The 23,401-nt window shown below is 40.4% G+C and overlaps 1 protein-coding gene across 14 annotated transcripts in view; it reads right to left on the reverse strand.

Annotated features, from left to right (window-relative positions):
• The window catches only part of LOC125026587 (troponin I), a 34,188-nt gene that overhangs the window by 497 nt on the left and 10,290 nt on the right, over window positions 1–23,401 (reverse strand). For 2 of the 14 annotated variants that reach the window (XM_047615130.1, XM_047615132.1), the window contains exons 3-11: window positions 22,562–22,579; window positions 19,841–19,966; window positions 19,432–19,555; window positions 16,790–16,890; window positions 10,691–10,734; window positions 9,018–9,159; window positions 7,447–7,491; window positions 2,773–2,793; window positions 1,200–1,227 (exon numbers count right to left, since the gene is read on the reverse strand). In XM_047615130.1, coding sequence (XP_047471086.1) covers window positions 1,200–1,227; window positions 2,773–2,793; window positions 7,447–7,491; window positions 9,018–9,159; window positions 10,691–10,734; window positions 16,790–16,890; window positions 19,432–19,555; window positions 19,841–19,966; window positions 22,562–22,579 — 649 coding nt within the window. Of the gene's footprint in view, window positions 1–1,199; window positions 1,228–2,772; window positions 2,794–7,446; window positions 7,492–9,017; window positions 9,160–10,690; window positions 10,735–15,287; window positions 15,389–15,784; window positions 15,886–16,789; window positions 16,891–19,431; window positions 19,556–19,840; window positions 19,967–22,534; window positions 22,580–23,401 lie in introns of all 14 variants that reach the window. The other 12 variants (XM_047615133.1, XM_047615134.1, XM_047615127.1 and 9 more) reach the window with 11 other exon arrangements.

The following is a 23,401-nucleotide window of genomic DNA, read 5'->3' on the forward strand; positions in this document are numbered from 1 at the left end:
GCGTGTGAGGGTCTGTGTGTGGCGTGCTGGAATAGGCTTCGTTGATGATGTAATGACGTGTTTTTGGCTGATGTGGAGGGTGTTAGTGTGGCAATGGCGGTTGGCATTTACGAGTTACTGTAAGTCTGAAATTGTTGAGTATCTGTTGCATATCTGGTACATATCTTTGGAACTGCTATAGCTTGACACTTGAAGAGATACCGTGAAGAAAATCAAAACGCTGATCAATTAGTAGCGAAATCATATAAAATCTTGAACAGAAAAGAAAAAAACTGAAACTTGAAAAGTGAACAGAAAACATTAGAGAATTATTTGGCAGCTGATTAGAGCAGAGTGACTTTTGAACTGAAAGGCGAAAGCCAACTGAAAGGCAGCGAGAGAACGAAGGGGGGGGGGGTGTTGCCGTGTGGAGGTGACGCCGATGGCGAGCGGCGGCGCGGGTGTGTGGTGGTGCACATTACCTTCCTCAGCCGGTGCTGCTTCACCTTCGGCAGGAGGAGCAGGAGCAGCCTCACCCTCGGCAGGGGCGGCCTCAGAAGGGGCGTCCTCCGCGGGAGCCTCGGCAGGGCTTTCGGCCGGGGCGTCCGCCGGTGCCTCTCCGGCGGAGGGGGCGTCACCCCCCTCAGCCGGAGCGGCCTCAGCGGCGCCGCCCTCCTCTGCCGGGGCTTCCTCGGCTGGGGCCCCTTCTGCAGGCGCGGCATCTGCAGGAGCACCCTCTGTGGGAGCGCCCTCGGCACCTGTTAGTGTCACGTTAATGAGAGGGGAAAAGAACGGGCACATTAATTATCAAGAGCAGCAAATCAAGATAATGGATAAATAGCACAAAGACTGACAGTCACATGGACGGACGGAACGTTACAAAACAAATGACAAGATCAAACAAAAGAGAGAAAAAAATGTGTGTATTAAGTCTGTTAGCCTGAAAGAAAATAAAGTCGTTAGACCGCGGTCGGGCGGCGGAGGACCCTGGCGGAGCGGAAGGACACAAAGGACTCCCTCAGGGTCCTAGCAAACTAAAGGATAACGTGGGGGGATGAGGCAGCCCGCAGCGGGGCCTTGGTTCGGCCCTTCCTTCTGGCCTCGTGATTGTGAGACCCCGATTAGACCCCTTCATGGGCTGATAGCGACACCAGGCACCGCCACGGGCTGTTTGTGAACACATGAGGTCAAGGGGAAACACGCGGGCGATTTTAACTCACCTTCCTCTGCAGGAGCATCACCCTCCGCCTGTGGAAAAGAGCAGCGATTAGCGAATTCAACAAGTTCTTGGCCTCAGGACCAGTTATGACCCACCACTTCAAAGAGAGCTGGCTTTGGTGGAGTGATAAGTGCTTACTGTAATGGGCAACTCATTCTCTTTTCTTAACTAGCGGTAAACCAAACACAGTTAGCAGTTATGACTATTGTGTACCAGGCTCTCTGCTACAATATTTTGACTATGGGGCTACTCCGATTCTTTACACATACCGTCTACAAGCACGAGATACTTTGAGTTGGTATTAACCGTGACTTGTGGAAGTGCGCTAAATAAACCGAAGTTTCCTCCACTTCCAAAATACTTGTAATCTTAGCAAACTGACAGTTCACCATTTTCTATTGTGTGGCTAAGAAGGCCATCAGTCCAATGGTTATAATATCAACACAAAGACAGAATTCCTAGACTGAGCTCAAGATAACAGTTACTTAATCCTATATAAGTCTGCTATACATGAAAAAAAGGTTAAAGCGGAACTAAAATAAACAAAAAAAGAATAACGAACACCCAACACTTTTCCAAGGAGAAATTTCTGACTAGAAAATGGAAACCCCGAAGGAGATTCATCACCAAAGAAAAAGGTACAGGAGCGTCGTAGACTTTTGGAGGGAGGACTTAACTAAACCTGATATTCAGTCAGTCAATCAAAGGAATGTTACTTGTTCTTTGCTGTTTTTAGAATAGATACAGCAATGCATTTCGGAAAACATTTTGCTCTCTGATTACAACTGGTTTCTGTAATATATTCTTTGACTGCTTTAAATGCTTAGGAATTAAATCCTGTAAGGAAAAATAAACCATTACTCAAAATGATACAATTTAGAATTTCGTTTCTCTACGACTCTCCCTGCTCAGCTTTTGTAGTTTTGCTGTTTCTTCACAACTACAGAAATAACGATAACTGAACAAGGCTATCAAAATATCAATATAGAGAGAGAATTCTCCTCAAATAAAAATGTGAAAAAAATCGTATGTAGAAAAAAATGGAATAAAATCATAAATATATATTTGAAGTAAGAGAAAAAAAAGAAAAGAATATCTACGAACTCAATGATCAACAATGCTTTTAACCCAACCTCCCAGGACCTATGCTGTGGACGGGTTACACCGGCAACACGGAACATGGGACAGAGGTTGTGTTCACTACAAGGAATGGGCGAACAGACTCTCTTTTTTTCTCCATTTTCTTCGTCTTACTATTAAACGCTTTTCATATCTCGCTTTCTGATTGGCTGATTCGATCAAGTGGTTTGGTGATTTCGAGTTCGGAGCTCGCTTGCGATTGGTGGATCCAATCTCCGTGATCGTTTCTGATTGGCTGAACCCTTTTTGTGTAGGGGATTGATCTAGCATTCATTTCCCTTTCTGTTTTTTTCTCATCATTTGGGCAATCAGTACTCATGCTTTGCGCCAATCAGACACGACGGCGGAGAGAGAACCGGAGATAATAGATAATTAAAAAAAAGAGTCTGTAGTCACCCTTTGCATTCGTGAACCAACGCTAGAAAAGCACTTACCGGAGCGCCCTCTTCCCCTTCCTGGAAGAGGGAGAGAGAGTGAAAAAAACACGTGTTATTTGCAACATCTTTACACAAACACATGTCCAGATCGTGGAACAGCACTTACAGTGGTTAGTAAGAAGCAAGGTTATTTTTTTTAATAACCCCAACTTACGTTTATGAAATGAACAAAAAAATATAATGGATAAAGAGAGAAATAAATATTTATCTCGAATTCGATTTTTTTTTTCATTTTAGTTTTTTCTTTAAGTTCGCGACGCGTTCGAATTCAAATTTTAAAAAAGAAATGGTTAAGTGCTCTTCCAAAATCCAGACTATGGTTAACTTACAAGATCTGGATATATAATATTTTTTTTATGTTTGTTTTCCAGCCACTCCACTTTACCCTGCCCCAGGATCTGTGTTCTTTAACTCGATTTTTTTCCCTTTTTTTATATGAAATTATGAAAGGTTTTGAATAGTTGTTTTTTTAACATCCAAAGCCATTAAGGCTTTCGAACGGAGTCGCTTTTATTAATACATATTTTTACGTGACATCTTGACGATTCTTATCATATATATTTGTGTATAAATGTAGTAAATTGATTGTGTTTATTACACTTATGAATGGAGGCGGAGGACATGGAGGCAATAGTCTACTCTAGTTTAGTATATATACATGTATCTATTTATATTCATTTTTTTTATGTAGATGGGCACATCGCTTTGTAAATGCCTTATCAAAATAAGAAAAATTACTCATAAGAAGGAATATATTAGCAAAAACAAACTATTGGCTTTAAATCTTGCATTGCTACCGAAAGCCAAGACGTAACAAGGTGTGTATATATATAAATCATATTTATATATATATATATATTTAAACGTTATATAATATAGATTTTTAGAGCTAAAAAAAATAGCAAAATCTGCGCTATTGCCAAGAACAAAAAACTGGTTTCGGGTTTGCTCTTAGTGGCTGGCTTGCAGGAACGAAAACACATCATGATTAGTGTCGCGAGGCTGCCTTTACGATTAAAATAAGGTAAGAAATCGCTAACAGACGGTGAATCATCATGACCAGAAGCCACTACAGCTCGGATCGACACCCCTGAGTGATCTGATCGCCTTTTGGAATCTCTATTTTGGATTACAAATTAAAAAAGGATTGAATCTCATTTCGTGTTCTTTTTTAACGGTTATTGAATTCAAAATTCCCGCGTTTTTTTAATGCCACTTATTCCAAAAGAATATTCTAGTTCATTTATATCTACAATGTAGTTCAAACCTTCATGAGAAGAAATACTACAAACTCAGGGAGTATCGACGAAATGATAATTAAGAAAAATAATTAAATTAAAAGAAATGAGGAAAAGCGTCATTCCTGAAAGCATATATTCCAAAATCTGAATTAAAAAATAAAAACAAGAAACTACTACCTCCAATACGATGAACAGAACATTATTATTAACAAGAAGGCATCGCCTATTACTGCATTAAGGGTCGTTATCGTTAGCCAAAAAAAACAACATTGAACAACTCTCGACTTGTACAAATTAGAGACAAATATAATGAATAGAATCACTTGTTTTTTTTCCTTTTTTTTTTTTTTTCTTTATATATTTTCAGAGCTTCAGACAGGGTTACTTGGTGTGGACTGACAGGGGTAAGGTTTTTAAAAAAAAAAATTCGGTCACTACGAACCCCATTCTCATATCGTAGCCATGAGATGGTGACGTCATGCAAAGTCTTTCTCAAAAAAGGGGGGGGGAGGGTTCCAAAATGCATAGAAATTGTCGAAACATTTACAAGGTGGGGGGGGGGGGAGTATAGTTCTTTGAAAAGAAAAACGGTCGCACGGAATATTTCTTTTGAATGAAAGAAATATATTTATACATATATCTTCTCGGAATAATACGTCGACGATTCGCATTTTTCAAAATAGAAATTCGAAAGAAAACGGTATCCCTGGCTTCAGCCCTGATTTTAAGGGGACACTGTGACAGACAGCATATATGACACAATCAGCAGATATGACCCCTAGGTAACAGGTTAATAAGGGTCATTATTTTGCTTCTCGAACAAGGACAATGAACCTTACTGCTGGTCTATCTAAGGAACAAATTAAACTGAAACTGTCATATATGAATACCAGAGGGAAGTGTCGTGACTGGAGAAGCTAATATATATATAAAATGTTTCCTAAAACTAAATACCTTTAAATATAATCTATAACAAAGCTATCAGAACATATGTAATTTGATAAGACCTATCGCTATCTGAAAATAATACTTATTACTGTCTTCTGTCTAAACATAAATATGTGAAATGTTTACGAATCAAGTAAAATTGACCAACAGAAAGAAAATGATACAGAGTTCTAAATTTTGACACAAACAAGTTTAACATTATTCGAATCAGTAGTAGTAGCAATGAATAAGCAAAATAGTCATTATTTCTTCACTGAGAATTAGCTGTTACATTACTGAATCAACATGCTATAAACATAATGACATAAATAGTGTATAGTTAATAGTTAATGTCTCAAGGCAAAAAAATAAAAGAGCGTAGTGATGGCTAGCGAGAAAGCGCTAAAGGTAATGGAGCGTGTCAGTGTTGCAATGCGAAGCCTTCTACGTGAAGCGAATAGTAAGCAAGTAAGAGCTACATGCTACTACTCTAAACGAAGTTCCTAAATCAGTAAATAAAAAAGACATGCAACTTGGTCTAAGTTTAGTGTGCAATGTCTAGGCTATTCCGACTATCGTAATCTTTGTGATAATGAAGCATTTTCTCTTCACCATAAAAGCGCTTGGTGACTGGAACATCAAAGGAAAATAAAAATACATGTATATGAGAAAGCCAGGGATGAATCGTTTCAGTGTCGGTCAGAATAACCTTCGAACTAATAAAAATAAAAAAAAAGCAAAAGAAAGCGAGCAAAACAATAATAATAATAAAAACAATAGAGTGAATAAAGAAGCGTGTTTCGTTTTTTTTTTTTTTTTATGTGTATATCCCTACACAAACGAAAAATAAATCAGTCAAGGAATTAGTAATAGCGACACAGTGGTCTGTAAGAAAGAGAGAATGAAAAAAAAAAGAAAATTGTTGACTGCAGAGTGGCCATGACAGACACGCTGGGGGGGGCGAACACGGCAGGTTGTTGGTGAAGGTAACACCGCCAGCGCCGTGACGTCATCTCCGCGCGTCTGTTTCCATTATTTTCATTGAGGCCACCGAAGCTCAGTTAAATTGGCGTTAAGGTGCCGCTAAGTAACCGGTAAAAGCCATAAGAAAAGCGTAAAGTATTTCTACCTGATCGGGGAGACCAGGCGTGTGTGTGTGTGTTTCTGTGCGCTTGTGTTTTGTGTTTTTCTTTTTAGAGTGTGTGTATTTGTGCGAGTGTGAGTGTGAGTGCGAGTGTGTGTGTGTGTGTGTGTGTGTGTGTGTGTGTGTGTGTGTGTGTGTGTGTGTGTGTGTGTGTGTGTGTGTGTGTGTGTGTGTGTGTGTGTAGCTGTGTATATTGCCTGAAAGAATGATTGTGTTTCAGGAACTGTTTCGGTAATGTGCTTATCCGAAGGTCTTTGTAGTGTCACAGGAACAGAAAGTGCTAAGAATGATGTAAGTGTTATCTCTGCTAGAATGAGCTCAGCGTCTTTTGACTTAGAGGAATTAGAAGTGATATTAGTTCTGAAGCAAATAATTGTCCTTTTATTTTAGTTATTATTAAACAGAGAGCTCAGTTTAGCAGTAAAATTTGCTGTTGTTTTTTGTTGTTAGAATAGAATAAAAAAAAATGGGAAGCACTATTTTCTTTTTATTTTACTTTATTTTTATTTGCCAATAAGAAAGACTAATTTCTAATTTTATAGAAACTATGAGTGAACTAAGAGAAGCAGAACTAAGCTTTACAAGTAACTAGCGTAAAGCTCATAATCGTTCAACAGATTATAGTTATTTAGACCTGCAGTGAATAAATCATAAAAAAAGCGAATTTTAATTAGAAAAAAGCTATACAGAGGCATTCTAATTATCTTCTCTTTTACATATTAGTTGAAATTGTTGTTAAGTTAAAAGATAGAGAGAACGACGAGATTTGAAATTTAGCTGTATGTAACTAAGTCAAAATAATAGCTATTGAGTGCAGATTAAGTCTTCCTCGACCTTGAGTGACCTTTCTACGGGTTTCGGGAAAGGTCATCCGAGGTTAGAAGATGACTAGGAAGCCGGGAGTTTTTTTTTTCTGAGGAAACAGTGAATGAATGGCTGTGAAATGAAGAGAGATTGGTGAGGAACTGAGGGTAAGTCTGTAGTAGTTGGTGATAGATTGTGCTCACAATGGGAATGAGAACTTATTTTGTCTATGTTTGTGGAAGTGAATGTGTCTACGTATACATACATATACATATACATATACGTATATACACGTATATACGTACATACATATATATACATATACGTATATACACGTATATACGTACATACATATACATATACATATACGTATATACACGTATATACGTACATACATATATATACATATCTATACATACTGAGCGTAGAAAGAATGAGTGAATATGAGAAGGAGAAGGACGGAGAGATGGTTAAGAGCAGATGTTGGTGTGGTAAGTAGAGTGTGAGTGAGGCGTTGGGCCCTCGCACGGGGCCTAACCACCTGTTTTCCTTTACCTTCTTAGCGGCTCCTGGTCCGCCTGCCGCCCAGTCAGGCTTTGTCTGTTCGGCGAAAGAAATGTCGTCAAAACACTCGCCTGGACGTACATAACAAAAAAGGGACAACTGACGATTTTTTTTTTTTTTTTCAAAATTCGCTGATCCGGAGACACAGACAAGACACTGAATACTGCCAATCTGTTGTGTGGTTTTCACAATGAGCGCTGTTATAATGTTTTTTTTCAATTGAATACATAGTGAAAGGGCTTTTCAAGTGTTATTTTTTTCTTTTCTTTCTCTCAGTATCTTTGATTATGATCATCTGTGTGTTTTCCGAGAACAAGTCATATAACCGTAAGAAAGCTAGAGAATGGAGTCTTAAGAATTTCTAGTCTCAAAGGAAACACAGAAATCTCGCGGCCATGAGTCTTGAACACCGATTACGATTTGGGTAAGAAGATCGGCGACCGTCGTTCATAACACAGGACGAAGAACACGTAAAGAACAAACGATAGAGTATGGGACAACACCCATCACATTAAAAAAAACAACAGAGCACTCAATAGATGTACAAAACACAAGCATGGGACACTCAGAAAGGACAAGAAAAAGGCGGAATCTGGAAGGAAGAAAGGCACACCATACAGGAGAACAGAGCTGAGTCGAGTACACTGTTGACATGAGTAACACGGGAGAGAAAAAGGAGGAGAAGCATAGACAGACACATAGAATGAAGTATATAAGACTGCTTGACACATTGTATAAAATCCGGTGTCTTACATTGGCCGCAAACTTTGACATTTGACGGTGGAAAAAACAAGAAAAATCATTTCGGGAATCTTCATGGGAGGGAGTGAATCACATTTCAATGCCGGGAATACAGACCAACATTTCCAGGAATTGAAGGATTCCTTTCGCAAACAACCACGCATGACTTGAACTTCGGGAAAGGGATATTTTGGGGGTTGAAAGTATGACAGGATAAAAAAGTCGAAAACCTTTTCAAAGTCAGAAAAATAAAAATCTTCTGAAGGGACAGTGTCTTGCTAAGCCCTTTCACGGATCACACAAGGTCTTTCTAAAATCAAAAGGAAACATATGCTCTATAAAGAGATTCAGATGTCTATCAGCCTTGATGTTCGACCTAACACTTTTCTTTTCATTATCAAAATGATTGAATTATAGAACACAACGTGATGACAAGATGCAACTAAACAAACACAGACACTAAAGGGGCAAGCTTTTTACATATATTCAAAATATATACAAATATTTAATTTTAGTGTTTATATATTAATCAAGAGAAAGACAAATGAATCTTACAATATATTCTTTGTAAGATAATAATCAACTGGAGAAAAAATACCTAATATAGAAAAAGGGGGGACTCAAAATCAACAGTATATACAAAGCAATCTCACATCTCTTGGAAGGAAGGAGAGAAACAAATGAAAAACCAAGATATATCAATCAGAATGAATAGAAAAAACATCCTTTCTTTTTCTCTTGGAAGAAAAAAAGAGGTCATCCTAATACTCGAAAAGACTCGTGGGTCTTCGTCCTCTCAACCTCGACCTTGGGGTACTCACCGCGCCCTTGTCATCCTCGAGCTCGAACTCCTTCTTCTTGACAGTCTTCAGCTGATTCCTGAAGTTGAACTCAGCAGCCTTCTTCTGCAGCTTGGCGAATTTGTTCTCGTACTTGGACACCTTCTTCAGGGTAGGTTTGATGCTATGGGCGAGCGAGGAGGAACGAGAGAAACGGTAAGTGCGCGAACGGTGAAGATAGAAATAAAATAAAATAAAAATGGGGGAGGGAGGGAGGGAGGGAGGGAGGGAGAGGCGGCTGGGTAGTGTGTGATTTTTTTCTGGTTTCTTTTTTCTTTTCCTTTTCCTTTCTTTTCTCTTTTTCGGGAGGTGAGGGGGGGGGGTGGAACGGACGGAAGTGGAGGAGAGAAGAAACAAAAAGAGGGGGAGACGTGAGCGAGAATTGTGAGAGACGGAGAACAATGAAGGGTTACTGAAGCACTACGGCGCAAAAAAATAAAATTAAAAATAAAAGATTAGAATAGCGTTAAAGAAATAACGAATAAACTAAGGAATTGAGAGAATTTGCGTTTCCCACGAGAAGAGGAAAAGTAGTGTGCTGTGATGTGAAATCCAGACATCGACACGTACAAACAACGTCGTTAGCACTATGGTTTGGTGAGAAAAAAAAAGAGAGAAAAAAAATTGTTTTTTTCTGAAAACTTAGATTGTAAACAAGTGTCAGACTGACTACACCTATGGAGAGTGGGACGTGTGGGTAGTTAAGGGCATGGACTGTTAAGCAAAATAGCTTGTTTACCAATCAACGGAAAAAGTGTACTGTGTAGGGGATAGGAGAGGTCGAGACGTCAACACAAACCATTCATAAGTGTAATGAAGGAAAGAGTTTGGTTTAACACATCACTGTCATGGTTTAAAGACACATCTCATAAGCGAACGTCCAGAAGACTTTCTTTTTACTTATTTAGGTTTGGAATTGTTTTTATAGTTTTTGAAAGTTATTTTTGTTTGAAGGAATAGAATCATGATTAAAGAATAATTGAAAAAAAAAATGACAAAAGAAACCATACACTGAATCTGTTCACGTATGGACACAAAATGAAGAAATAAATAATAAAAACAGAAATCCTATCGAGAAATGTACCGCAAAATATCAAATTGCAAAACTCAAAAAAGACGAAGAATATTGATACCAGACAAAATATTTACTTGATAATCAGTACGAGAAAGATTATTTCAGAACTAAAACAATCTTTGGGATAAAAGCAAACTATATTGTCTGGTACTTCGACACATCTAGGCAAAATAAGTTTGAAAAAAAGAGAAGAGACAAATAATAGGTAAATAAATAAAAGAGTTTAATCCCGCGGTCAAAATGGCGTTTTCCTTCAACATTTGCTCACAGTTTACCCTTCCAGAATTTCCACGGAGTAAAGCAAAACGCCATTTTCAGACTGGGGATTGGAATACCGTTCGCTCAATCAGGGGAATAGGTGAAAGAGAAAAATAGGGGAAAAAAACGAAATGATAAGAACAAAATGGATAATCATAGAAAACGTAACTGTGCCATTATTGTTCACGTTTTCTGTTAAAAGAGTTGAAGGGGAAACTGAGGTAAAAATAATGAGGGGAAACTTAAGTAAAATACTCATCTGTATGAGACTGATTGGGCGAACGTGCATTCTGACCACTGTAATTAAGTGGGAAATACTTACAACTTGCCACGCAGATCGTTGACCTGAATGTTCAGCTCGTTGATCTAGAAGATGGTGAAGTTGGGTTAGATTAACGTCTCCATTAAACATTCTCGTCTGTTTATTTAATTATTTTTCTTCTGTTCTGTATTATTATTGATTAATTTTGAGCCAAAGGAAAAAAGTTATTATTGTCTGATAAATCGACTGCTGAAAATCTCTAAGTTCTTTTAACTATGGGGCATGATCAAAACTCTGTGTGAAATCATTAAGGCCATTTGTGTTATTACTGTTTCATCTAAAATGAAATAGATATATATATATGTCAAAACAAATGTATGTACAGTATTCTTCTGAAATAATAAATTGGGGATTGAGGACAATATTTCAATAAATGAAAGGGGAGGGGCGGGCGGAGGGGGAGAGAGTTTTAGTAAATTTCATCTTACTGTTATTGCTACGGCAAAGATCAAAGGTGCTTTTTAAAAAAATAATAATAATAATAAAAATGCAGAATTTAAAAAACAAAAAAGGATGGGAGTTAATGAAGGTGATGGACTGAACACAATAATAATGAAGCCGCCAGTTTCTGCATCACAGAGTTTGGATATTCAAAGCACAAAACGAAGAATTTACAGAGTGGTTTATCCTCTCGATTTTTGGAGTAAACTTTTAAATTACTTCTTATTTCTTTTCTTCTGAGTTGTAATTTCAGATATGTATATCTTTAAATTATATATAGACTTTTTTTAAAATATAAAATAAGATATAACAATGAACTAACTAAACGTTAACTAAAAGATCAAACCAAAAAGATACGAAAAATCAATCAAAAAATAAATACTGATTGTTAGTAAAGGCAAGGATAGTTAAAAGATACAGAGGTTTTTTTTTTTACAAATCATATGATTTCCGACACAATTAAAAAAAAGAAAAGGTTTGAAATAAAAACTAAAAAAATGAATGACGATAACAAAATAAGAGAAATAAGGGAATAATTCAAAATGGGGGAGTATTGACAAAAGAAAAAATTATATCGTCTCCAAAACGGACATTTTCAATTTCAATGACGTCACACAGGCATCTGAAGGCCTTCAAAAATAGATTAGCCTTTCTTTTTTTCAATCATTTTCAGCTTCGCCTTTATCTGTATCTTTTAATGTACTCAAAGCCATGTGATTTAACGTCAAACTTACAGATTCAATCTCGCTCTATCTACAAAAAGCTACGTAGAGATCTCGACTGCCGAAATCCCACGGAAAACTACAACCAAAAAAAATAAATAAATGTGTACGAAACTCCTCCCCAGTCTTGAAACAGAACATAATGATACTAATAATAATAATACTCAAAATCTAAGTAAAAAACGTAAATAAAATTTGAGAACAAAGATTAAACGCGGACAATAATTATAAAAACCTGAAATAACAAATGAACATCAGGAGATAGGCCTTTTTTTCTCTCTGTCCTTAAGATTGGACTTTGGATCAAAATGAAGTCTTCAAGTTTTTTCTCTGTTTTAATTATTTCCAATCTTTTTAGTTCAAGATTGGGGATAGGAGGACAATCTACGGCAGTCAGAGGCGTTTTAATCCGACAAATGATGATCCAAGAAGTGTTAAAAGCCAGTCAGTTTGCTGTAAAAATTTAAAAAGTTAGCTTACGAGGCGGCAGGGGGTGCTGTCATGGCGCCCTGCTCAGCAAACGGATCTCATCGATTCCTGAGTTTCTTTTTCTTTTTTCTCTATTTGGATTTGGATAATCTCGCCAGTGATGAATAAATCGCGAACAATTTATTGACGAACTGGCGGTGTCGGATTAAAGCTCCCTGTCTGAATTAATATCACTACAGTGTCAATATTCTTTTTTTTTGGCGCTCTGCTACAGGAGGACTCGGCCCGTGTTTCAGGTAGGGCTTACTCCCCTCGGCGGTTAAAAAAAAGAGAAAGGCAACCGGGAGCACTTTTCTCTCAGTGCTAATTCTTTTTTTCTCTCTCTCTGCTCTAAAGCTGGTTGCAAATGCTAGAGTTCTGCTGTTAGTCACTCCTCGTGCCACCAGGTTCGGGAGTTTGCGCGTACGGATTAGTCGCTCTATGATCTTGGTTATTGAGGTTGGGTTTGGCGGGACCAACACCAGACGGAAAGGAGCAAATGTACGCTTTTCCTAGAGCCACGTGTCCAGGGGTGATAGTCGCGCCCCCCGGGTAAGCGCTCTACACCCTCGCCTTCTGCTTGCGAGTGTCTGAGAGAGTTTTTTTGGGAAACGGTGCTTTTGGAGCCGAAATCGAGGGCGTAGAGCTTGTCTTCCCACGCGTGCAGACTATCACCCGTGAATGTGGCGTCGTCTGCTGGTCCTAACAGACTCAAGTCCCCAGGGTGCATAACCAGACAGTACTCCTAGGCTCAGACAAGAGTGGGAGGGACGAACGATACCCAGGCCTGCTTCTATGGAGGAATTCAAAAGTGTATGGCACTTCCAGTATATTTTACCTGTTGTCTGGTTGGCATTAAAAAAATATATATTACAACTTCCTTCGGGACAGGTAGTAAAACGTCAAAAAGTAATCTGCTATGTGCCCATATCGTATGTAAGATCAAACAAAACAAAAAACAAAAAAGACAAAAAAAAATTGTTTTTTGCAAAAGAAATGCAAGTCATTCAAAAATAAAAATATGCGGGTGAGGAAAATGTCTAAAGACAGAGAAAAAAACGAAGAAAGAGGATAATGCTTGAAAGTGACAGTGAAAGACGGCCTGTGGCGGGAGCGCGTATGAAGTGCCATACATGGGATGCTGGGTTGACCTTGTGGGCCTCGCGCTGCCCTGGGGACTGCTGGGAGGGGGCTCACACTGGGCCGGGTCAGGTAGGGTCACGCTATAGAGGGTTAAACTTGGCTCAAGGAGGGCCCCCGACGCCCAGGGGGAAGCGAGGGCCCCCCCAAGATACCATCCGCTAGTAGTGGGAAACATGCAGTGGTTACGAGGGGTCCTGTTAGCAAGCGAGGATTTTTAGCTCCGAGCCCCTAACCGAGGACTCTTCCTACACCTAAGGGCTTATCTAGATACTGGAGGATATACATTTCTTTTTTTTTTTTTTTTTTTTTTTGAAAATTAGTAATGCCCTCCACAGCTATCTTTTGGTTTCACTAAGCTCAACAAACGGTTCGGCCAGCCCTGGACAAGTAACAAGAAATTGGGAAGCAAAACGAAGATACTTATGGAAAAAAACTGCAATTATGATGTCTGCACAAAGCTTTGGGAGTTAGTTTTGAAGAGAATGATGCCTCTGGCTAGTAAGAACCGAGCGCCAAATGGGGACTTTTGTCTTCTGTCTGTTTTTGCCGAGGTGCCCCTGACACCACGGGGCAACACCTACGCACACCGCCTCTACTGCACCTCCCGTGTGGCCCAGCCGGAGGCCGGGTCGTCCCTGGCCTCGTGGGGCGAAATCTCGGCTGAGACTGCGAGCGGGCGAGCGCCACCTGACTCACATTCATCTGTGCAACTTACTCATCTTAGGGTCTGTTTTGTTTGTTTGGGGGGAGGAACAATCTAGAATGTTACCCTTGATGTTTAGTACATCGACTAGTGAGATACAAGTAATGCTAGAAATGTAATCTCTTTTATATTAAAAAAATGATACAGCTGATATTCAGGAAAAATATTATAAGACACTTGCCATCGAAGATGAGGCATCTCTCTAGAACAAGGACATGTTTTGCGTCTACGGATGAGCAGTGCAACCCGGGAAGTTAATAAGCACATTGAAGGGAAGGCTAGAAGGCATCAGCTACACCTAGAGAAGAGAGTGGCGACAAACAAAGCGCTGGGGGTAAGGGAGTGTCGTAAACATGTGGGCCGGAGAAGGTCAGGGATCCGAACGCTGCCATCAGATGTACAGTCTTGGCATGTACATTTGACCCGGCGTATGTGAGATCCTTCTGTGCCATGTTTTTCAGTGTACAGTGGTTGAGTGTATATCATGCATTAAAGCACAGGGAGCCAGCAGAAAGAACCACTGTACACTAAGCATCAAGTACACCTGACCATCATATCGACCCACTGTACACTGGACGTGAGTGTAGCTAGTCACTGTGTGCAGGGTGTCAGGCCGACAGGACCGAGAGCCAGGCAGGCCCGGCCTCGGTGCAGGTCAGCCAGCCCTGCAAAGGTAGCAGCAGGATCAGCGTGTGTAGTGGTCAACCCTTACTCCCGGAGACAGGGCACTTCGTACAAGGCATGCCAGTGCCGGCGACTGCGCTACCGCACACTACTCCTGACTACACCATCTACTGTTCGCGTCTAGTACGAAATTCGTGTTACAACGTTGAGATAACATTACGATAAGGGGCGGTAGCAAGTTTGAAAGAACTGGGTCCCATTTGAAATCAAGGAAGTGAGTGGGCGTTGTAGTGAGTAAAGTAGAGAGCGTGTAGGGGCCAGGGAGGCGGGGGAGCGAGGCGCGACACTGACTGATGGGCGGGCGGGCGGGCGGGCGTTTTTGGGCGGGCTTTGGGCGGAAGGAAGGCCTAAGAACGTATCCAGGGCTGGTCAAGCCGAAGTGGTAAGACAGTACTACGAGCACTCCCGACTGGTGCAGGAGGCCTGGCCACTGTACCTCATAATCTCTCCTGCGAACCTCATACTCAAGGTCCCATTTCTGGGACTCGCAAAGGAACAAACGCTCGTGGTATTCCTTGCAGATTTCCCTAAGTGCGTCTATAACAGAATGTCTTGTTAAAGTATTACAGGAGCGAGCCAAGGGGCTCTCGGGAGAAATGAAAGCAGTACAACAGGTAAAACATACATACATATGGACATCGAATTTTAAAATTTAGCCATAACTGATGGGTGGCACCAGTAAGAGCGATGATTTTGATGATATCATGAAAGAGATATCATAATGACTAGCTACGTGTGAATGACGTGAGGCCCTCCATAAGAAACAGCCTGCAAGGAAAAAGAATTACTACAGGATACTTGGCTGAGATAATGCCCTAGACAAGACAGGCTAGCAGCCACTACTAGCACGGCCACAGCGAGCCCGGAGGCACCTGCAGCCAGCCGTGCACTATCGAGCGAGGCACCGTGCCGGCCAGGCCAAGCGCCGGTTACCTGATAGTCCTTCATTTTGATCTGGTGCTCCAGATCCCATTTGTCACCCTCTAGGCCCTCTATGCGTTTATGGAATTCCCTACACAGTGATTCAAGCTCAGCTATAAACAGAGAATGAAACAAAATTAGGACGGGCTCCCTAATTTTGTGGGGTTTTGGTGACACACAAAAAAAGTGACAGTAAGCCTCCGTGTAGTACCTCCGACGCGGCGAGTCTCTGGAAACACACATAGATGGATCGAGACAGACACTCAGCGCTAGACACACATGTGCAGTTTTTGATGTATAAGTGCGGGGTGGATGAATGCAGGAACCGGGGTGAAATTAAGAAAAAAAAATAATAATGACTATGGTAATAATTAAAAAAAAAACAGCAACAATAGCTTCATAGCTAATTGGTTCACTCGAACTAAAAAAAGAATAAATGGCAGGAGGAAAAAAAATTAAAAAAATAATAACGGTAAGACTATGTCACATTCGTGGAACATGGCTACGAAAGACACATAAATACACTCGGAAAAAGTCCACACGTTAATTTCAAGGGAGCGAGATTCTGGTCATCGTTCAGATATCGTGTTACAAGCGGAGAAAATGATCAAAATAAAATCGGGGGGGAGGGGGGGAAAATAATGAAAAAGAAGAAAAAAATGTATATAAAACGAGAAAAAAATAAGTCAAAATAATTAACAGCATCGGCGGAATAAAAAAAGGACCGTAGATTGAATGAAGGTTTTTTTTCTGTTTTGAACAACGAAACCTTTCATATCAATCCTTCCTTGGAACAACCAACCAACCATTGAGCGTCATAACTGGTTGGGGAGAAAGTGAAAAAAAGATACTTACAAAAAAAGAGAAAGGGGAGGGGGGGGAGGGAATAGCCAGCGAAGGGGAGGTGGCGGGGGGGGAGCGTTGGGACGTTGAGAGGGGGGACTAAAAAAAAATGGTTGTTGGAAGTTCTCCATTTTTTTTAAATTCTTACAGGGGGTTGTCGTGGGTTATACAAACCTCATAGTCCTTCCTCATGATTTCCATCTCAAGATCATACTTGCCGCTCTCAATGTTGGCGATGTGTTCGTGGTATTCTTTACAAATTGCGCGAAGGGCGTCTGTTGAGGAGAATTAGGAAGGCACCTTTCACTTCTTGGTCAACGCTCTCCTCGTCTCTGTCTAGTAATTTAATGTTTGTTTTGTTTTGTTTTTTTTCGTTTAATATAAATATGTGTGCTTTAAAAGAGAGAGAGATGGAGCTCATTCTTAGTCTACTCTTTCTTCTTCTCCTTTTCTTTATTTATTTTCGTTTAGAGTGAGATATAGACTAGTGAAAAGAGAGAGAGAGAGCGATCGTGAGCCCCTTGACCAAGAAGGGAAGGAATAAGTGACATCGAAGAGGGGGATTAACTATTATTATCTCTTTTGTTTTGCTAAAGCCCTTTTTTGGTTGAAATTGAATCGCAAATGTGAATATTTGATAGGGAAAGTATTATTATTGTTATTATTATTATCATTATTGTCATTATTTTTATTTTTATTATTATTACTTTTTTTTAATGAGAGACTTTGTTTTTACGTTATTATACGAGGAATCGAAAATTCGTATTAACTTGAAGCCAAGAAAAAAGTTGAATATTTAATCATTCTTTTTTGGGGAAAGAAAATGGTCTCAGAAAAAATCTAACTGACTGTGAATTAATTAGGGCTTTCTTTTTCCTATTCTCTCTGGGCTAAAGGGGGAAGTCGATCACCAAACATTTTAGTCAGGTCGCTATTGCTCTAAACCGTCCACTCTGAAAAAAATATGAACAACAAGGGGAGGAAAATTTTCGAAAAAAAACGAAAAAATGTAGACAAAAAAAATTATATAAATAAATAAAATAAAATAAGTATATAGTGCCTTTTATGCAGCCTGTTAGACGTGACTTAATAAGGAAAATATGTTTTTATTTGTTTCCCTCTTGAAGAAATTGGAATCATTTAAAGGGGGGAATCTTTGGGGATGACTCAAACCGCTTAAAAAAACTGCAAACCCACCCCTTCACTTTAAAAAAATATGTCTGTATCGCGGCCAATCGCACTTTATATAAACTCCTTGTCCAAAAAAAAAAAAAAAAAAAAAAAAAAAACTCAAACCAAATAAATAAACAAACGAATCCACAACTAAAGATCATTAAGAGAAAGAATATACGTAATTATGACTGATACAAGGAACTGAAAAAGACTTCGACAATGGAAGCGTGTTAGCGAACTGAGGCTTCTGTATATAAGTCTTCCTCCAGGACGGTTTAATTGCCTCGTAAGAAGCTTCAACTAGCCACCCTATCTGAAGATGTTTGCGTCAGACGGCCTATCGTGAAACCCCGTCTTGAAATTTATATATATATAAGAAGATATATATATACAGTATATTTATATATACGTGTGTGTGTCAGCTCGTGTCCTATGTGCGTGCATCATCGTGTGTATAAACATATTCCTGTAAATCTATGTGTGTGCTACAGGTCTACACGTCGTCTAATGAGGCTACTTCACTAAACAAAGAGTACAGAAACACATAAAATATACATAATGTTGAGAGGGGAGAGGAAGGGAAATGAAAATGGTCTCGTCGGCAGCTGGAAGGTCCGTCGTTTGTACCTGTCTCTTGGTTGGGGATAAAACAAGGAATTAGACATACAGGGAAATGGCACAATGGGTCCCTAGCTCGCCTTCGAAATGGAATCGGGCGTTGGAGGCTTTCCCTTCGAACTAAAATGTCTAATCCTTCTCCTAAATTTCCTTCTATCTTCTCTGTTTCTTTTTCTGTAGTTTTGATACAGCTTGTTGCTTTCTTTCTTTCTCTATCTTTTCTTTTTTTCTTCTTCTTCGATTCTCTCCTATCTACCTTCTTTCTTTCTCCTTTACACATATTTTATTCCTTTCCTACCTCCTCTCTTTTTCTTCTTCTTCTCCTAATTCACTTAGTCAATTACATTCTTCATCTCCCCTTTCTTCTTCTTCTCCTTCTTTAATAATATCCATCTTCTCCTCTTGTTCTTTCTTCTACCTATCATTCTCCCATTTCTATTTTGGTGTCTATTCCCCCTGCATTGATTCAGTTTTCACATTTTATCCTATTCCTTAAACACTATCCTACCATCCTTCAAATTCGGACCCAAAATAAACTAAGTTTAGTTCACTTTTGTTATCGTAACGAGTCACCTAAGATAACAAGCACATTGTGCTACCTTAGCTATCCTACATATATTAAACAAAATACTTCCTCGGTTATCTCTGGTAAAGTCATTTCTTGATCCCTTGTGCAATAATTTCACATGCATATATATATATACATATATATATATACATATATATATATATATATATTATCAGAATATCTTATACTTCCTCTTCTTAAGTATTAAAATCCTATCTATTTTATGGACTATCCCTATCCTGGATAACCATCATATTCTTAAATCTCCGTTTGAGAGGAGTCTCGAAAACTATTTACCCACATCCCCACTTCCTTCCCCCTTTCCTCTTTGTCTTCTTCCCCTTTCTCTCCTTCTTCCTCTCCTCATTCTTCTTCTTCTTTCACTATCTGTTTTCCCCTTTTATTCCATTATCGCGTCGACACTTTCCCCGACCATATACTGTCTGTCACACTGTACCTTCGTTTGCACCATCGAGGTTCTTGGCCTTGCCACAACGCTCATCAATGATCCTACGCCTCTCAGCGGCCTTCCTCTCCTGTTCCTTCTTCAATTCCTCAGCGGCCTTCTTACGGAGCAACAACTGTAAGGGAGGAGAAAAAAGAGGGGGGGGGGTGAGTCCATGCGGCGAAGGATACGAAGAGGCGTGGATTTTATGACTTTAGGACATGCGTGGTTCCCGTGTGTGAGGGAAGTACTGTAGCAGAATGTAACATTAACAGATAATCCATTTAGTATGCCAATGAACATATATATTCTAACAGTTAATAAATATATCCCATTATGCGACTCTACAAAGAGAATACAAAAACAGACACAGCGACGCGTTTAGCGAAAAGCCGCTAGACGCCCCGTGGCCGACACTTACCCTGAGCTTCTTCTTACGCTCAGGGGTCATGAAACCCTTCTTCTGCTTCTTAGCGCTCTGCTCCTCGAGGCGCTTGCGGACCTCCGCCTTCTTGCGGTCGATCTCCTCCTGCTTCTTCTTTGCTTCCTGCGAATCGTCTCAAGGAGTTAGAGGCTGCTTGTGGCAAAGCACGAAGCTCAATAATTTATTTTACATTAGCTACCGCTAAGAGGAAATTATTTTTCTCCCTAATCATATTAACCTATAACGTTCTTTTTTTTCTCTTTATTTATCTTTTTTCTTTCTTTCTCCGAAGAGTCTTAGACTATTTGCTTCACTGGAACAGAAAATAAATCAACAGTTTTCCTGCGCTGGTGAGTTGAGCTTGAGTCATAGTAGACTATCTAAAGCCATTAGTTTGGTCTGAGATTCGGTCTCTAGCGAATAAAAGCAAGTCAGAGTTACATTAAATCCTATTTTCTCTTTGTCTGCGAACTGATTGAAAAATAGATTTAACTGTGAAAGGCTAAGAATATATCTCCAAAGGTAAGTGACTTGTGTGAATATGTGGGATTGTTTTTTATTATTATTAAGAAAGAATGTGAAAATAAAATAGAAATTATTAAAAAAAATAAATTAGTTGAAGTTGACTTACGGGGAAGAATAGTTGTTGTTCGATGAGGGTATTTTGTTAAGTAAAAAAAAAAAAAAGAGCATAGGGATATAGTTATAATAAACAGGAAGTCCCGTTTGGAAAAAAATCGGGACAGGTGCTGGGGTTTCAAATCGTAAAATATCGTGCAGAGAAAAAGAAACAAAAGCTACAGATTTCGCGAGATTTAACCGCTTTTTCTTGGCTTTTTTCCTTTTTTTTTTTTTTTTTTTGTTGAGGGGAGACTAAGCTAGTGTTAAGTTTTAGATATCAGGCCGCCACCCTTAGCTGCTCAGTTCTGTGACGTCGAGAAGTGTCCAAAGCGCTGATATGTCCCCATTAGATAAAAACGGATTATATAGCCACAGCAGAACTTTATATCTCAACAAAAAACAAGACAGAAAAATCTCAAAACAACCTGAAACCCAAAATGAAAAAAAAAAAAAACTAAAAAAAGTACCATTTTCATCTCCCCTTTTACTCTACCTCTAGACTCTTTACTCTACTTAAACCACCTTATCCTTCCCTCTCTTTCCCCCAAAACAGACGTCCTTCTAACTGGCAGCAGCGGACGGGGTGGCGCCCTGACCTCCCGCATCCCGAGCGAGGGCGAGGGGCATGCGAGACGCCGGATATCCCGAAGGCGACGTCGTCACAGCCCCCCGCTCTGACGGAGGGTCGGGGAGCTGGCCCTCTCACCTCCCGACCTCGGAGGCTGAAAGAGGTCTTGAGAAATTCGGGAACTGGTGTTTGAAGGGAGATTAAGAGAAGAGGAGAGGAGGGGGATAGAGGAGAAGAGAAGAGGGAGAAAGAGAGAAGAGAGGAGGGAGATAAAAGAAGAGAGAGGAGGGAGAAAAAGAAAAGAGAGGAGGGAGAAAAAGAGAATAGCAGATAGAAAAAGATATTGATAGATTGATTGAGTTGAAAACCTGTCGCGTCTTGAGAGGGGGGGGGGGGGTCTGTATCAGATGCTTAAAAAAAATAGAGAAACGTTATGAAATATTAAGAGCGACAGAGTATATGGAAGTTCTTAAACGGATGAATATAAGTGTAATTATTTTTGGGATTAATCAGAGTTAAAGGAAACTTAAGAGAAAATAAATCATAAAATAAAAATAAGGGATTCATTAATGAACATTTTAAGTTCGATGCATTATCAGCAGAAGAAACTCCACATTTCATCCGAACCTGAAATGCTGAGAGGGACAGAAAGGCACAGAGAAAGAGTTAGAAGCGACAACAGTTCCGGAACAGGACAGAGAGGGGGTGAGGGGCGGCGCCCCCCGGCCGTCCGTCGCGGGCAGCCGCTGGGGCGGGAGGGCCGGATGTGGCCGCGCCCGACGGCATATTGTGCCCCCTCCCCCGCCCGCCATCGCCATCGAGCGGCTCCTCCAGCGAGTCGGTCGCCGAGGGCGCCGTGCTCGCTCCTGACGGAGGCCGCGGCCGATGGTACTTATGTTCCGTCCGGGCAAGCGACGGAGCATATTAACATCGCGCGCGGAATCGCCGCTGAGATGGCATGGGCGTGGGCACTGGGCGGCGGCAGGGGCGAGGCGAGAATATGCGTGGGTGGGCGTGTGGTGTGGGTGGCGGGCGCCGCGACCAATGGGATGGCGGGCGCCCCACGGATTACCAAACTCGGGGCGCTGGCTGGGCGGCCTGAGACTTCCCGTGGAGTCACGTGACCTCACATGTGACGTCACATGAGCTCTCACGTGGCAGGTCAGGCGGAATTCCTTCAGGCATGATTGGCTGGATGGAGAGTCTTTCAAGCGAGTTTGAACTTTAGATACGAAAGACTGAAGCACTACTCTCGGCTACCAAAAAGCATTGATACTTGTATTATGTTATGCCGATGCTTTGATCAGTAAAGTAATTTTTTAACTTTTATTACTCTAAGATACGTTTATAATCACATCAAAATTATCAAAAAATCAACATGATATTTAAGAGAGAAAGCTCAATCCTTTATATTTTACGTTACAGCATTGAATCTTTGCATTAAGATATATGAATATAGCCAATTTCCCCTCATGCAGTTAGTAGGTGCACACAGGACATACTTCCAAAGCGCGCTGTCTAGCTAGTACCTCGGCCGCCTTAGCTTTCTGTAGGGAGAGAGATGGTGGAGGTGCCGTGAGTGGGCGTGCGGTCTGAGGGCGGTTACTTACAGCACCGTCTCCCCGTCCACACGCGCCCACACGTGATCAGTTGGGACGCAAACACGTGGATGCACATTATTTTACACACACGCACAGAACAAACGCGCACAAACACTCACGTGAAGAGAGAAACAAACGTACACGTATACACACACACACACATGTAACACAACACGAACACGCAGTCGCTTCATACCCTCTCACAACAATCACAACCTTACATTCACGGTGATTTGCGAGTTGTCAAATCACCGGAGTTCAACAGGCATAAGAAGTCGTTTGGGTATCACAAAACTCTTAAAAGAATTCGTATTTTCCTTAAAGAGTCCATTTGAACCTTCACGACGTCTTCAAAGCATTGCTCTCTGTCACTCTTGGAACCTACGAGTGTTGTATTCTCGCAAGTTAATGGTTGTCCAAGAAGAAACAAGATGCAATACATTACTTAGAAGACTTGTTTCCGACCGCCATGGATACCAATATCCACCTCGACAGCTTGTAAGTTAAGATTCCCTCTTTACTTACAATTTCGAGTGGCGTATACAGAAACACTTAAAAAAAAAAAACTCATTCACAAACTTTTTTCACACTCGTTCATCCTTTCCATTCATACTTTTTTTATCAACGTTAGAACTTGAGGTTTAAGACATATCCAGAGACAGTAAGAACGAAGGGGGTAGGGGAGGGGGGGTGTGAACATCAAACAAATGGGCTGAACACCTTGTCTAAAAGGTTCTAATGCCCGGACATCGATCATAAGTGATATAA

The sequence above is a fragment of the Penaeus chinensis genome, chromosome 6 (genome assembly GCF_019202785.1).
Source record: "Penaeus chinensis breed Huanghai No. 1 chromosome 6, ASM1920278v2, whole genome shotgun sequence".
NCBI classification, from domain to species: Eukaryota; Metazoa; Arthropoda; class Malacostraca; order Decapoda; family Penaeidae; genus Penaeus; species Penaeus chinensis.